The sequence below is a fragment of the Cebus imitator genome, unplaced genomic scaffold (assembly GCF_001604975.1).
Source record: "Cebus imitator isolate Cc_AM_T3 unplaced genomic scaffold, Cebus_imitator-1.0 Scaffold38, whole genome shotgun sequence".
NCBI classification, from domain to species: Eukaryota; Metazoa; Chordata; class Mammalia; order Primates; family Cebidae; genus Cebus; species Cebus imitator.
In genome coordinates this window covers 5,233,002-5,247,248 of record NW_016107353.1, presented here as the reverse complement: position 1 = coordinate 5,247,248, position 14,247 = coordinate 5,233,002, and the positions used below count along the sequence as shown (strand labels likewise).

The 14,247-nt window shown below is 38.8% G+C and overlaps 1 protein-coding gene across 1 annotated transcript in view; it reads right to left on the bottom strand.

Annotated features, from left to right (window-relative positions):
• Positions 1-14,247, bottom strand: part of CR1 (complement C3b/C4b receptor 1 (Knops blood group)) — a 182,812-nt gene that overhangs the window by 56,066 nt on the left and 112,499 nt on the right. Inside the window, exons 33-35 of the mRNA XM_037737442.1 lie at positions 10,897-11,153; positions 1,040-1,219; positions 315-414 (exon numbers count right to left, since the gene is read on the bottom strand). Coding sequence (XP_037593370.1) covers positions 315-414; positions 1,040-1,219; positions 10,897-11,153 — 537 coding nt within the window. The remainder of the gene's footprint in view (positions 1-314; positions 415-1,039; positions 1,220-10,896; positions 11,154-14,247) is intronic.

The following is a 14,247-nucleotide window of genomic DNA, read 5'->3' as shown; positions in this document are numbered from 1 at the left end:
GGCCTGCCCTTTCTTCCAGCCCTGGGTTAGGGCTGTTTGTGTGCTTTGACCGTAATCTTCCCCCATTTTCTTCCTTCCCACCCAATGAATGCCACCCTTTTCATATATGCACTGCCTTAGTTTTCAGCAAGGATACGAATGATTTTCCCCCGATCTTGTCATACATTTGTTCATTTCAGTTAGGAGCTAAACACCTGTGTTCAAACCTTTGAAAAGAAGATGTTAATAGCTTAGTTGTCCTTTCTGAGATGTGACTAGAAGGCAGTATGGCTGTGCTAGAACTCTTGAACCAAGAGATGTTGCTGCCAACTCACCCTTTATTACAAGAATAATTAATTTGGGATCCAAATTTAATGTCTTTGATCACATGCACCATGCCATTCACAGGTTCTGAAGGATTACGACATGATCTACCTACAGGAAGAAACAGAATTTTGGAGCCAAGTAGAGTAAACTGAAATATTTGTTTTAGTATATAAGGTCTCAACCTGCCTATAGCTTACTGAAGAATACATGCAGTTCTGATAGTTCCATAGACTTTGCCACGTTGAGGAAACTCACCAGACTGCTTCAGGATGAGCTCCCTTTCAAAAAACTTCCTGTTCAGATCTGTTTCATCCCGATATTATGCCTCCCAGAAAAATAAACTGTTATTATCTGTAATTCACTTCAATTGGCATAATCCAAAGATCTCAAAGCCCAAGATTGTCTTGTCTTTTGGTTATTTAATCTACTTATCTTTCTTATCCCAGTCATTCATTACTTAATTTTAGTCATGAAAATGGGAGACCCCCAGTGGATGGGATTTTCCCTCAATCGTGTCCTGTGATGACTGTTTCTCATGAAATAAACCTATAATGAAGGCACCAGGAACTCAAAGCCATTTAACAAGGTATGAGCTACAAGAATAATTTTCATATGTATTGCACCTCGGTAAACTAATTGTCATATGTAACTCAGTTACAAAATTTGAACAAACTGAATCGGATCTTACAGATGTGTGACTAACAGAGGGGGTTCCCACTCCAGAGTTACTTACGTGTGCAGCTGTCCGTAGCACTTGTCCAGACTGAGTTTTTTAGGCAGACGATAGAAAATGGTCTTCCGTAATAACCAGGGCGGCATTCATATCTCAAATACGTCCCAACGGGAAACTCGGACTTATCAGTTAGGTTGATAGGCCTGGCAAATGGAGGCGATTCAGGAGCATTGCATTGATCTGGGGATCAAGACCACAGCAGCATCCAAGTCAATGAAGAAAATACCATTCTTTTTTTTTTTTTTTGAGACAAAGTCTGGCTCTGTAACCTATGCTGGAGTGCAGTGGCACGATCTCGGCTCACTGCAACCTCTGCCTCACAGGTTCAAGCAATTCTCCCCGCCTCAGCCTCCTGTGTAGATAGGATTACAGACATCTGCCACCACGTCCAGCTAATTTTCATATTTTTAGTAGAGATTGGATTTCCCATGTTGGCCAGGCTGGTATCGAACTCCTGACCTCAGGTGATCTGCCCAGCTCAGCCTCCCAAAGTGCTGGGATTACAGGTATAAACCACTGTGCCATGTCAAAATTCTCATTCTACTTCCTCTTTCTCTCCAATATGCTTCATAGATGTGATCACAAAAGAAAAAGAATACTTCAATAGTAGCCAAGGGAGCCGGGTGTGGTGGCTCATGCCTGTAATTCCAGCACTTTGGGAGGTTGGGGTGGGTGAATCACTTGAGGTCAGGAGTTTGAGATCAGTCTGGCCAAAATGGTGAAACCCCGTTCCTACTAAAAATACAAAAAATTAGTAGAGCATGGTGGCATGTGCCTGTGGTCCCAGCTACTCAGATGGCTGAGGCAGGAGAATCTCTTGAACCCAGGAGGCAGAGGTTACAGTGAGCCAAGATGGTGCCACTGCACCCCAACCTGGGTGAAAGAGCAAGACTCCATCTTAACAATAATAATAATAATAGCAAAGAGATTGATTCCTTTAAAACAGTGTTCCCAACCGTTTTGGCATCTGGGACTGGCTTTGTGGAAGACAATTTTTCAGTGAATGGAGGGTGCAGGTGAATGGTTTTGAGATGAAACTGTTCCACTCAGATCATCAGGCATTAGATTCTCATAGGGAGCACGCAACCCAGATCCCTCATATGCACGGTTCACAATAGGGTTTGCACTTCTATGAGAATCTCATGCCACCACTGATCTGACAGGAGGTGGAGCTCAGGCAGTAATTCTTGGCCGCTCACCTCATACTGGGCTGCCTAGTTCCTAACAGGCCACAGGCCACTACTGGTCCATGGCCAAGGGGTTAAGGACCCCTGGTTTAAAAGATGGCTTAGAAATGGGCTCTATAAAAAAATCAGCATCCATCCATTTAAAAAGTCTCTGCTAGTGTGAAGGCAACTAAGCCATTTATATCATCTTTCCCTAAAGGGGAAGCTGCAATTCACAGCTTCAAATTTTAGTTAATCAGTAAGTGCTTCTGCTGTGGCTTTGTCTCTCCCATCCTCATTTCTCACACTTTCTTGTAACATGAGGCACTCATGCATTTTACCATCCACCTTCATGCTCAGTGGGCACTCAGATCCAGCGGGACTACACTCCTCCTCTTTGGCCCTCAGCAGCAGTCACCAGTGTTGGAAGTCTGAGCACACAGAGTGAACAAAGCTCAAAAATTAAAGGTATACCATAAAGAAGCATGTATTTTCTTATAGATATTTCAAATTAAATACTAGACTCAGCTAGGCCCCTTAAGGCCTGGTAGATTTAACCTAAAAAGTAACAAAAATTATAGTTGGAGTCAAACAGTATCTAATCAAGAAGATATATCTGTTGAAAAAAAATAGCATTTTGCTTTAGCTTTGGAAATCTCTTTTTTTTTTGTTTTGATTCCTTCCCATATCTTCCACTAATTAATTCAAATTATGCAGGGTAGATTGAGGCCAGAGGACAATTTTATTAGACTTAAAAGAATCAACTTTTGGCTTTGTTGTTTCTGCTCTTATTTTTATTTAATTCTTATTGCTGTTTTCTTTAAATTTACTTGCTGTTCTGTTCTTTAAAAAATGATAATTCCTTGTGATGACTACTAAGATTTTAAAAAATTATCATCTTGCCATAGTTTCTAAAATAAGTGTAACTATTATTTTTATTCTAAGCATAGATATAGCTCCATGTTACAAGTTTTTATATTTTCTTTCTCTAGTTTAAAGTATTTGATAGTAGCTACTGTGATTTCTTCATTGACTCATGGTTTATTTAGAAGTGTTTTTCATAATTTACAAACATTTGAGGAATTTCAGCTGTATATTTATTATCCATTTTTGTTTTGAAATTGAGCAAGGCTTGTTTCATGGCACAGCATATGGCCAACTGTAGTAACAGTAGCATGTGCACTCATAAAATATGTGTGTACTGCAGTAGTAGTATAGTGCTGTGGGTATGTCAGTGTATTAGTCAATTCTTGCACTGCTGTAAAGAACTACCTGAGACTGGGTAATTTATAAAGATAAGAGGTTTAATTGACTCACAGTTCTGCAGGCCATACAGGAAGCATGGCTGGGGAGGCCTCAGGAAACTTACAATCATGGGAAGGTGAAGGGGAGGCCAGCATGGTCTTCACATGGCCGGAACAAGAAGAGAACAGTGAAGGAGAAGATACTAAATACTGTTTTTTTCTTTTCTTTTCTTTTCTTTTAGACGGAGTCTTTCTCTGTGACCCAGGCTGGGGCGCAGTGGTGTGATCTCGGCTCACTGCAACCTCTCCCTCCTGGGTTCAAGTGATTTCCCTGCTTCAGCCTCCTGAGTAGCTGGAACTACAAGCATGCGTCACCACACCCGGCTAATTTTTTTGTATTTTAGTAGAGATAGGGTTTCACTATGTTGGCCAGGATGGTCTTGATTTCCTGACATCATGATCTGCCCTCCTCGCCCTCCCAAAGTGCTGGGATTACAGGCATGACCCACCATGCCCCACCAGTGCTATATACTTTTAAACAACCAGTTCTTGTGAGAACTCTGTCACCAGACAGTACAATGTGTGTGGTGCTAAACCGTTAGAAAGCACCACCATGATCCAGTCCCCTCCTTCCAGGCCCTGCTTCCAACACAGAGGATTATAATTCAACATGAAATTTAGGTGGGAACACAGAACCAAACCATGCAGTCAGTGAATCCAATCTGTTAATATTTATTCAGATCTTCAAAGTACTTACTGATTTTTGGAGGATTACTTGTTTTATCAGATACTAAATGAGTTGTGTTAAAGTATTTTATTTATTGTACATTTGTATATTACTTTTTATAATGTCCACCTTTTATTTTACATATTTTAAGGATTATGTAAAACAAAAGGATTATATTATTAGGATTATAAAAATTTAAATTGCTATATTTTATGGTAGAGCAACCTTCTTTATCATAATAAAATATCTCTATCTCTAGAAATGAATCTTTCCTAAAACTTTACTTTGCTTTATTTGTGGGACAAATAAAAAACCAATAATAAGATGGGAGATTCAATCACCAATATATAAATGCTTATTTTAAATGTTCAGTAGTCACCCCCTCATCTGTGGGGGACATGTTCCAAGACATCATGGATACCTGAAATCTCAGATAGTACCAAACCTGATCACTATCAATTAGAACACATTTCTGTTCACATCTTCCACCCACAAATTTAATGCCTTTCCCCTCTTAACTAAGCACTTAGCATGCACTGTGGTTGTAACTTTTGCAGTTTGAAGTGTGACAGCAAAACTAGCACAAATTTCTTTTTCCTTCTTCACAATTTCATTGACAGAAGGTTCCTTCTTACCTTGGATCTTAGCAACTTCAACATACAATTTTTTTCTTTCTTTATTAAGTGGACAACTTTTACCTTTTCTCTTAAAGGAAGAATTTGCTACCCAACTGGACCCTAATGGTAATGAACTCCCTCACTAGGCTCAGCTAAAACTTTGAGAATCTATGTGGAAAGGTGTGGTAGGCTGGGTAATGACCTCTCAAAGATATCCATGCTCTGATCCCTGAAGCCTGTGAATGTTGCCTGTAATGGTAAAAGGGCTTTGCAGATGTGATTAAGAATCTTGATATGGGCAGATTATCCTGGGTTATCTAGGTGTGCCTTAAATATAATCACAAGGGTCCTTATGAAAGGGGGACAAGAGGGTTAAGGCAGACAGAAGAAGGATATTTGAAAATGCTACGCTGTTGGCCTGGAAGGTAGAGGAAGGAGGCCATGAGCCAAAGGATGGAGGCAGCCCCTGGAAGCTGGAAAGAGAAAGAAAGCCCCTGCTCCCCTGGAGCCTCCAGAAGGAACACAGCCCTATGGATCTATTTTAGGTGTTGGCCTTCAGAACCATAAAAGAATACTCAAACTGGTTGCATTCTAGAAAATGAAAGAGCCCTGCAATAGAAACATTCCCAGTAAAGGTATCAACAGATCACTTCTGAAAGGAATAAAATAGTGAAATTGATGACACAAAACATACATACTAACAAACAAACATGCGTATTAGCAAACAAACATATTAGCAAACACACATGGACCTTCCTCTTTCCTAACATTAAATGTTGAATAAGTCATATTAGCTAGCTCTAAGAGCTTACTATTTACTGGGCACTGTGCTAAATGCATTAAGTTTATCCCAGGTAAACCTTACTAATAACCAATAAGGAAGGTACTAAATCAGTTTATATACATATAAACACATTTAAAATTTGAATAACTTTCTGAAGGTCACAGTCCCATTTATATCTGTGGACTATGGCAAATAATTTTAGAATCACTATGTATAACAACTAAAATGACTATACAAATGTCCCCCTTCTTTCGTCACTAAAAATGATGAATGAGTGGACATCACCAGGAATTTGAAAGATTTTTTAAAAAATCACCTAGAATTTAAAGGATTTTTGAAAAAATATAAGCAGGTAGTTACTAAACCTGAAACAATAGAAGTTGGAGATTTTGTAGCGGGAGAAGTCGACACTGGAAAATAAAATAATAATGTGGATTGGATCAAATACTTGGGAGTTATTGCTGGCATTTTCTCCAGGAATTTACAAGATTTTTGAGAAATACAAGGAAGAAGCTACTAAACCTGAATGACTTAAAGTTGGAGGTTTTGTACTAGAAGGAAGCAGCTCTAGGAAATAAAATAACATTAGAAGATCAACCACTTGGGAGTTATTGCTCTCATTTTGTTTATATGAATTATGCCATTCTTGACTTACTTAAATAAAAATGGCTGTTTCAATTCACCCAAAAGTTGTTGTAATCCACTTTTTATACATAAAATTGTTGAACAAGAGAAAGTATGTACCCATCCAATGTACATAACACGCTAAGAACCCTAGAGAAGCACAGAGAATCACAACAGCAGAATTTTATGTGAATTTCATGTCATACATGTGGCATAGAAATGAATACAAGACAGAGTTAAATACCAAAATTTTTCCTTTTCAGCTATTCTGTATGACTGATAGTTAATATCAAAGAAATAAAGTCTAAAATGAACAGCAGCAGCAACAACAAACCAAGACAGAAAAAAGACAACCTTTGTGCCTTTAAGACACTTTGGAACTGGGGGATCCCAAGTACTGTTACTGTCACAGACAATTGTGTTGCTGCCATTGAGGTAAAAACCCTTATCGAATTCAAACATAACTGTTGCTTTGTAATAATTTTTTTTCCAAATCCTAACACTGTTTTCTATTTTTGACTACTGAAAATCGATATTTGACCACTAGAAAACTGGAGAAATCCCAGAATTAACGGAAATTTGCTTTAACAGAAAAAGTAGTACCAAGTAGTAATTTCCAGGGGGAACAGAGACAAGGCATGAAATGCAAGATGTTAAAACATTTCTAAAAAGACTTTAAATGTTAAAAATTTAAATATAAAGCATTTTACCTGACATATTCTCCTTGATACAGAATTCTAGGGTGTTTTATTTTTCTTTCAGCACCTTCACAGACATAACTGTCTTGTAACCACAACAGTTTCTTAAGAAAAGTTAGCTGGCTGTCATTCTCACTTGTTCCTGCCCTCCTGAATGCAATTCCCATCCCCTCACCCCTCTGCCCCCCCACGCCCCACCACTCACTGGTTTTTTTTTAACTTTTGTTTTCAGTATTTTGGTGAAAACTACTAAACTACTGGGGGTGAGTATGTTGGTAAATTTTAATAATTTATTCACGCTGCTGAAGGCTCACTGAAGCTCCTGGATCTGAGGTTGTTTTGGATTTAATTTGGATAATTTTTGGTCAATATTTATTCAAATAACATTCTACACTGTTCTCTCTCCTCTCTTTCTGAGACTTCAATTACATGTATGTTTGACTGCTTGATATTCTCTCACAGGTCTGTAAGCCTCTCTCTTTCTTTTTTCAATCTTTCTTCCTAAATAAGGTTGAATTTCTATTGACCTATCTTCAGATTCACTGATATTCTGTCGTGTCAAATTGTACCTAATGATATTTTTTAAGTTTAGTTTATTGCATATAATTTATTTACAGTAAAATTCACCCTTTCAAGTTTACCAGCTGTATGAGTTTTGACAAATACAAATTAATCATGTAACTACCACCATAGTAAAGATACAGAAAAGTTCCATTACTCTCCAAAATATCCTCATGCCATTTTGTGAGTTATCCTTATTTTCCTCACTCCTGTCCCCACCCCTTCCACAACTAGCCAACCCTTGATCTGCTTTTATCCCTATAGTGGGACTTTTTCAGAATGTCACATAAATGGAATCACAGCCTTCTGAGTATAGCTTATTCCACTTAGCATGATGCTTTCAAGATTCATTTGTGTTTTTGCATGAACAAGGAGTTCATTCCTTTTTATTGCTGAATATGAGTCCATCTTTTGAAGGTAGTAAGGTGATTCATTCATTCACTAACTCAAGAACATGTGGTGATTTGCAGTTAGGGGTGATTATGAATGAGGCTGCTGTGAATGTCCTCATATAAGTTTCTGTGTGAAATGTTTTCAGTTTATTTGGGTTGCTGAATTGTATGATAAGTGTATGTTTAACTTGATATAAGAAATTGCCAAAAATGTGCCAAATTAGTCATTTCACTTTGATTCTCACCATCAGTGTATGAGAGGTCCATCTGCTCTATATCCTTGTCAGTGCCTGGTATTGTCAGTTTGGGGTGTGTGTATTTAAATTTCAGCATTCCGATAGGTATTTAGTGGCATCTCATTGTGAGCAGAGACAGTTTTTATTCCTTGTTTTCCAATATGTGTGTCTAATTGCTTTCTCTTGCCTTATCGTACTGGGCAGGACCTCCAGTACAATGCTGAATGGAGTGGTAAAAGTGGACATCCTTACTGTTTTCTTTCCAGAATTAGTACTTTATTAATTAGACAGAAATGTAGCTAAGATTTTTTTTGACCACTAAGTATAATGCTACTTTTTACCATTAATTATAATTTTTTTTGAATCATCAAATGTAATGTTAGCTGTGAGAGTTTTGTAGATGTCTTTTATCAGGGTGAGATAGATAGTTGCCTCCTGTTCCTAGTTTGCTGAGAAGTTTTATCATGAAAAATTAAGATGATGAAATCTGCTAAATTCACTCTCTCTCTCTTTTTTTTTTTTTTTTTTTTTTAATAAGATAATCTCATGATTTTTTTTCTCCTTTATTGTATCTTGATGTGGTAAATTACACTGATTAATTTTTACATTTGAACTAATCTTGCATTCATAAGATAAATCCTACTTGGTCATGATTTACTTTTCTTATGTGTCACAGGATTTTATTTGTTAATATTTTGTTGAAGATTTTTGGTCCTATGTTCATCAAGGATATTATTTGCAATTTTCTTATAATGTTTTTGTCTTGTTTTCATATCAGGACAATGCTATTATCATAACATGGGTTGAGAAGTCTTCCCTCCTCTTGCATTTTCTTGAAACGCTTGTCTAGAATCACTATTATTTATTCCTTAGATGATTGGTAGAATTCCCAAGTAAAGCCATCTGGGCCTGCAGTAGGTTATTAGCTACAAATTTTATTTCTTTGGTAGATATAGGAGTATTCATATTATCTGTATCTCCAAGTGAGTTTTGATATTTTGTGTCTTTCAAGGAATCTAATCAATTTCAGTTGACAAATTTGTAAGCATAAAGTTGTTTATAATGTTCCCTTATCATCCTTTAAATGTCTGTAGGATATTAAATGATGTTCTCTTTCTCATTCTTTTGTTTGTCTGTTGGATAATTTTGTTAATCAAGTAAAATTTATATCACTGATATTAAACAATGGTCTATGCACAAAAGAATATAAACCTTTCTGGCTGAGAGATGGGGAAGTTAGAAAAAGCATGAGAAACACACGTGGGGTGGAAGTGAGAAAGGAAAGAGAAAGGTGCAGACACCCCCACCTCACTTCTTGAGGGAGGGCTCTCAAGGACTCTCAAGATTGAGGGGCCATACATGGATTCAGATTTCTTTCATTCCAGACTTAAATTTAACATTAGGTTTTTGCTCCAGCACTAATTTAATACAGCAACATAGGCATGTCCAATCCAGCGGCACGCGCTGTTTCCAAGCGCCAATGCCTGGTGCACCGCAGCCCGGTGCACACCCCAGGAGTACAGTCCTACCCAGAGCAGGTACCGGTGCTGAGGAACCTGACAGGAAGCCTCCGAGAACACCGCCTGTTACTTACAAGGTGCCACCTGAGGGGATCCAAGGTCTCTGAAGATCAACTGGGGCCTGTGATTTCCGAAGATTTAACCTTAGCCTTCAATGACATGTACATATAAATTGGCAAACCCTTCATAATTTATGCTTAATTCTAGGAAGACATGGCACAGTAGATCTTCCAATGCCAAAAAAAAAAAAAAAAAAAAAGGTAGCAGCTGTGTGTGGTTCCCCATTTTGACCAAGCTCTCACTGTAACACAGAGCATAATGGAGAAGGCTTTCACATTTAAAGTAAAAAAGCCAAAAATCATATGTTAAAACTGTTGACTCGGAATGCAGCGAAACTCACTGCAAAATAAAAACCCTTACCTATACCTTAAAAGAATGAAATGCACCATCTGCAACTGTGTAGGCTCTAATGTAGCAGCACAGGATGTTTCTAGAAAAAAAAAATACGTTTGAGAAAATAACAAAAAAATACAGAGATAAAATATAAAACGTTTAAAATATCTTAAGAAAATTTGTTGCTCAAAATATATTCTAAAAAATTCACCTGCCTAAATTTAAACGAGATTGCTGCAGCTGCGCCTCGCGGTCCTCCAGGAGACCCGAAAAGGGATGAGGGGCGCAGGGCTGTCGAGAAGTCAAGATTGGCTCAATTTCAAAAAGCCTTTGAGGAGAGCCCTAGCTCCCTCTGAGACCAGCCTCCGGGGTGCCCTCTGCAGAGGGGAAGGAACGGGATGGGCCTGGGGCTGCAGACCCTGCTGGAATCAGCAGGGGAGCCAGTAAGGGGCAGCGGGTTGTAGACTGGCCAGAGCTCCCTTGGCTGGATCCCGTACTCCACGCCTGTCCAGCACTCCCTGGGGCACAGGGCTCAAGTCTCCATCAGAATCTCCAGCCACCATGTGCTCCTGCTTGCCCAGGTCAGACTGCAATTGCAGCGGAAGCAGCGAGGAGGGGCGGCTGCAGGGCCAAACCTCCGAGTGCCTTGCAGGGGCCCAGCTTGGCGCCTCCCATCACGCAGGTCAGCACCGTGTGTCCAGGTCATCGTAGGAACTGACTACGGCTGAGATCAGCTCTTTCATGCAGCTGGAGTCTTTAGTCTTCGTATTTCAAATATCTGATCTAGCAACTTCTGAAAGCTTCCTCTATTTTCCCCAGGGCTGTCCGTCTCCCAGATGCTGCTCTGCGGGGCTCCTGGTGCCAGTGCTGAGGGGACAGAGCAAAGGTCTGAAACCTGGCCCCTTTGTGCAGCAGTCTCCAAAGCGGAGGGCATGGCGCGCCCCCTCTGGCTCCCGCATGGCGGGCACAGGCCACCGGCACAGGATCTCTGTAGAAACCAGGCAGTGGAGCGGCGCGTGCCCGGCACTCTCGGGCGTCGCTGTTCGCCATGTCCCATCCTGGGCCATCTCCTCTTGGATCTGCCAACGTGTCGGCGATGAGGACTCTGCAGCAGTGGTTGGGCTCCACCAGCAAGTGGTAAAGTTGGAGCTTCTGAAAGTCCAAGTCCGAGAATGACTGCCCCTGCCGGCTGCGGGAGTGCGGGGTCTTCAAGCTGGCTAGGAGGTGCGCCTGGCTCCCACTTCTCTCATTCTCAGTATTGGTTAATTTGTGTCTTTTTTTTTCTTGGCCGGTCTGGCTCTCAGGTTACACACTTCCCTGATCTCCAAGTAGCAACTGTTGGTTTCATTATTATTTTTTAAAATCTCTTCTGAATTTCATTGATTTTGAGTCTATATTATTTTCTTATATCTGCTAGTTTGGATTTAATTTGCTCTTCTTTTTTAGATTCTTAAGGTGGAAAATTAGATCATTGATTTGAGACTTTTCTTTTTTTCTAACATAAGTATGTTATGCTATGCATTCGTCTGTAAGCAATGCTTTAGCTGTATCCTACATATTTGCATATTTTGATATGTTGTGTTTGTATTCAATTCAAAACTCTTTCTAATTTCCCTGCTACTTCTTTTATGCTTGGGTAATATTTAGAAGTGTCTTGTATACTTTTCAATTCTTTGGGGATTGCCTTTGTTATTGATTCCTACTTTCATTCTGTTCTGATCAGATAATATATTTTGAATGATTTCAATATTTTGAATTTGTTAAAAATTGTCTTATTGTCTAGAATATGCTCTACTTTGGAAAATGTTTCATGTGTACTTGGGAAGTACATACTTTTAAATCACTGTTATTCAGTCATTTCTTTCTTTTAATGGGTAAGTCCCCTGCAGGGTCTTCATACTTTTGGTCACTCTCCAGTGCCTTAAACATTTGGTCTTAAAAAAGTTTTTTTTTAATCCAGAGTTTATCATTTTTATTGATGAGAAGGTTGTCTGTTACAGTCCACCATTACTATGGCCAGAACTCTTAGATTTCTTGTAATACAAGATCAAACTTTCTTATTTTTAAGCCAGTGTGTGTGTTATTTTATTTTTTTTGATTCTTTCAAACAAAAACTTCTAACTCATGCATATACACAGTAGCTCACACTCTTTAAAATAAAATGCCAAGAACATGTGAAGGTGAGAAATAGGGAGCTCTGTAGCTAGAACTGTTTTTTGACTTGAACTGACCTGTATTCAATATATTAGAAATCAATCATACAGGAGGAGGAAGTGCATACGCCTGCTTTATTTGTAGATAAAACTATATACAAAATTATTCCAGAGTATGTACAAATGAAGAAGGAAATACATCGAAAGATTTCTTTTACACTCTGGAGCATCACCACTCCATACTGAATTGTCACGACAGTAAATCGTGCTCTCTCCAACAAGTGAAAATGGATCTGGTCCAGGTGCAGGATCACAACTATAAGTTACTGCATCAAGATATTCAAATACATCTACATCACTAAAGGTGTGTTTTCCATTGCTTATTTTTGGAGGTGGTTTACACAGAATCTCTTAAAAACGGGGAAAGCGGGGAAAGGAATGTAAAAGATTAAGAGCATTAGTAAAATTTCTATGCCTTTAATACATTCATCAATACAGGGTTTCTACAAGCTGGTTGTGAATTCAGTATCAGTTTAAAAGAATATTTCTATGAGCAGATACATTATCCCAAATTCAAACCATTAATGAATTAACTAACTTTCAGAACAAATCTCATTTTCTTAAAGTGTAAATACCCATTGATATGATCTGCCTCTGTGGTCCCCACCAAATCTCATGTCGAATTGCAGTCCACAGTGTTGGAGGTGTGGCCTGGTGGGAGGTGGTTGGATCATGCGGGTAGATGTCTCATGAATGGTTTAGCACCCACCATCCCCTTGGTGCTGTTCTCATGATACTGAGTTCTTGGAAGATCTGGTTGTTTAAAAGTGTGCAACACCTCCCATCCTCCCCACCTTGCTCCTGCTCCTGCCCCTGCCATGTGAGACACCTTCTTCCCTTTTTTCCTTTTTCAACGATTAAATTTCCTGAGGCCTCCCCAAACCCCCAGCTGATGCCAGCATCATGCTTCCTGTACAGCTTGCAGAACCATGAGCCAATTAAACCTCTCTTCTTTATAAATGACCCAGTCTCAGATATTTCTTTATAGCAATATGAAAACGGACTAATATACCTATATTTCTTTGCAAGGCCATGCTACGTTTTGTTCTAGTCATCACAAGAAATGCTGACAATTTAATTAGAAAATATGCTTAACGGAGTGGGTGGTTGAGAAATCCTTTGCAATTTATAAATACATCCGTTTTCTAAATTGGTGGTTCACAGTACCACCAAAATATTGTTTTTTCACTCTTATCCTTTCAAGTGTATAGTGATATTTTTCCAAAGTCTACATGTGTGTGATAACACAACCGCCCAAATCCATTTTTCTTTAAGCCAGATGTTGAAGAGATGTGCAAAAAATGTGAACTATGCCACTATTCTCACTAATTTTATTTTGTTTTAGAAAATTATTTTTCATTAAAAAAATGAAAAATGTTACATATGTTAGTGCATATTGCATCTATTCTTAAAAATTAATCAGGCCAGGTGCAGTGGCTTACATTTGTAATGCCAGCACTTTGAGAGGCCCACAGGAGCAGATTGCTTGAGCATGGGCATTCAAGGTTAGCCTGGGCAACATGGCAAAACTCCATCTCTAAATAAATTACAAAAAGCCAGGCATGGTGGCATGAGCCTGTAGACCCAGCTACTCGGGAGGCTGAGGTTGCAGTGAGCTATTGTGCCACTGCACTCTAGCCTAGGAAACAGAGTGAGACCCTGTCTTAGGAAAGACAAAACCAAAAAGAATCAATAATTATTTAAAAAAAACCTCTCAGTTTGAATTGCAATATGATAAATACCAATAGATACAACCCACATAAAAGAAAGCTCTTTGGGATCTTTGTTAAAGAGTAAAGGGTCCCCTGAGGCAAAAAGCTTTGAGAACTACTTGTCTAAATTTAAAATAAAAGAATTTGCTTACTTTCACATATTGGGGGCTTACTGCTCCAAACTGCTACTGATCCTTTAGGTTCACAATATAGAATTTGTTTACCAATTAAGTAATAACTAAATGAGAAAAGAAAGGGTTAGTATTTTGTGTAGCAATTAATAAGACACACATAATAATGAAGGAACTTTTCATATGGTTG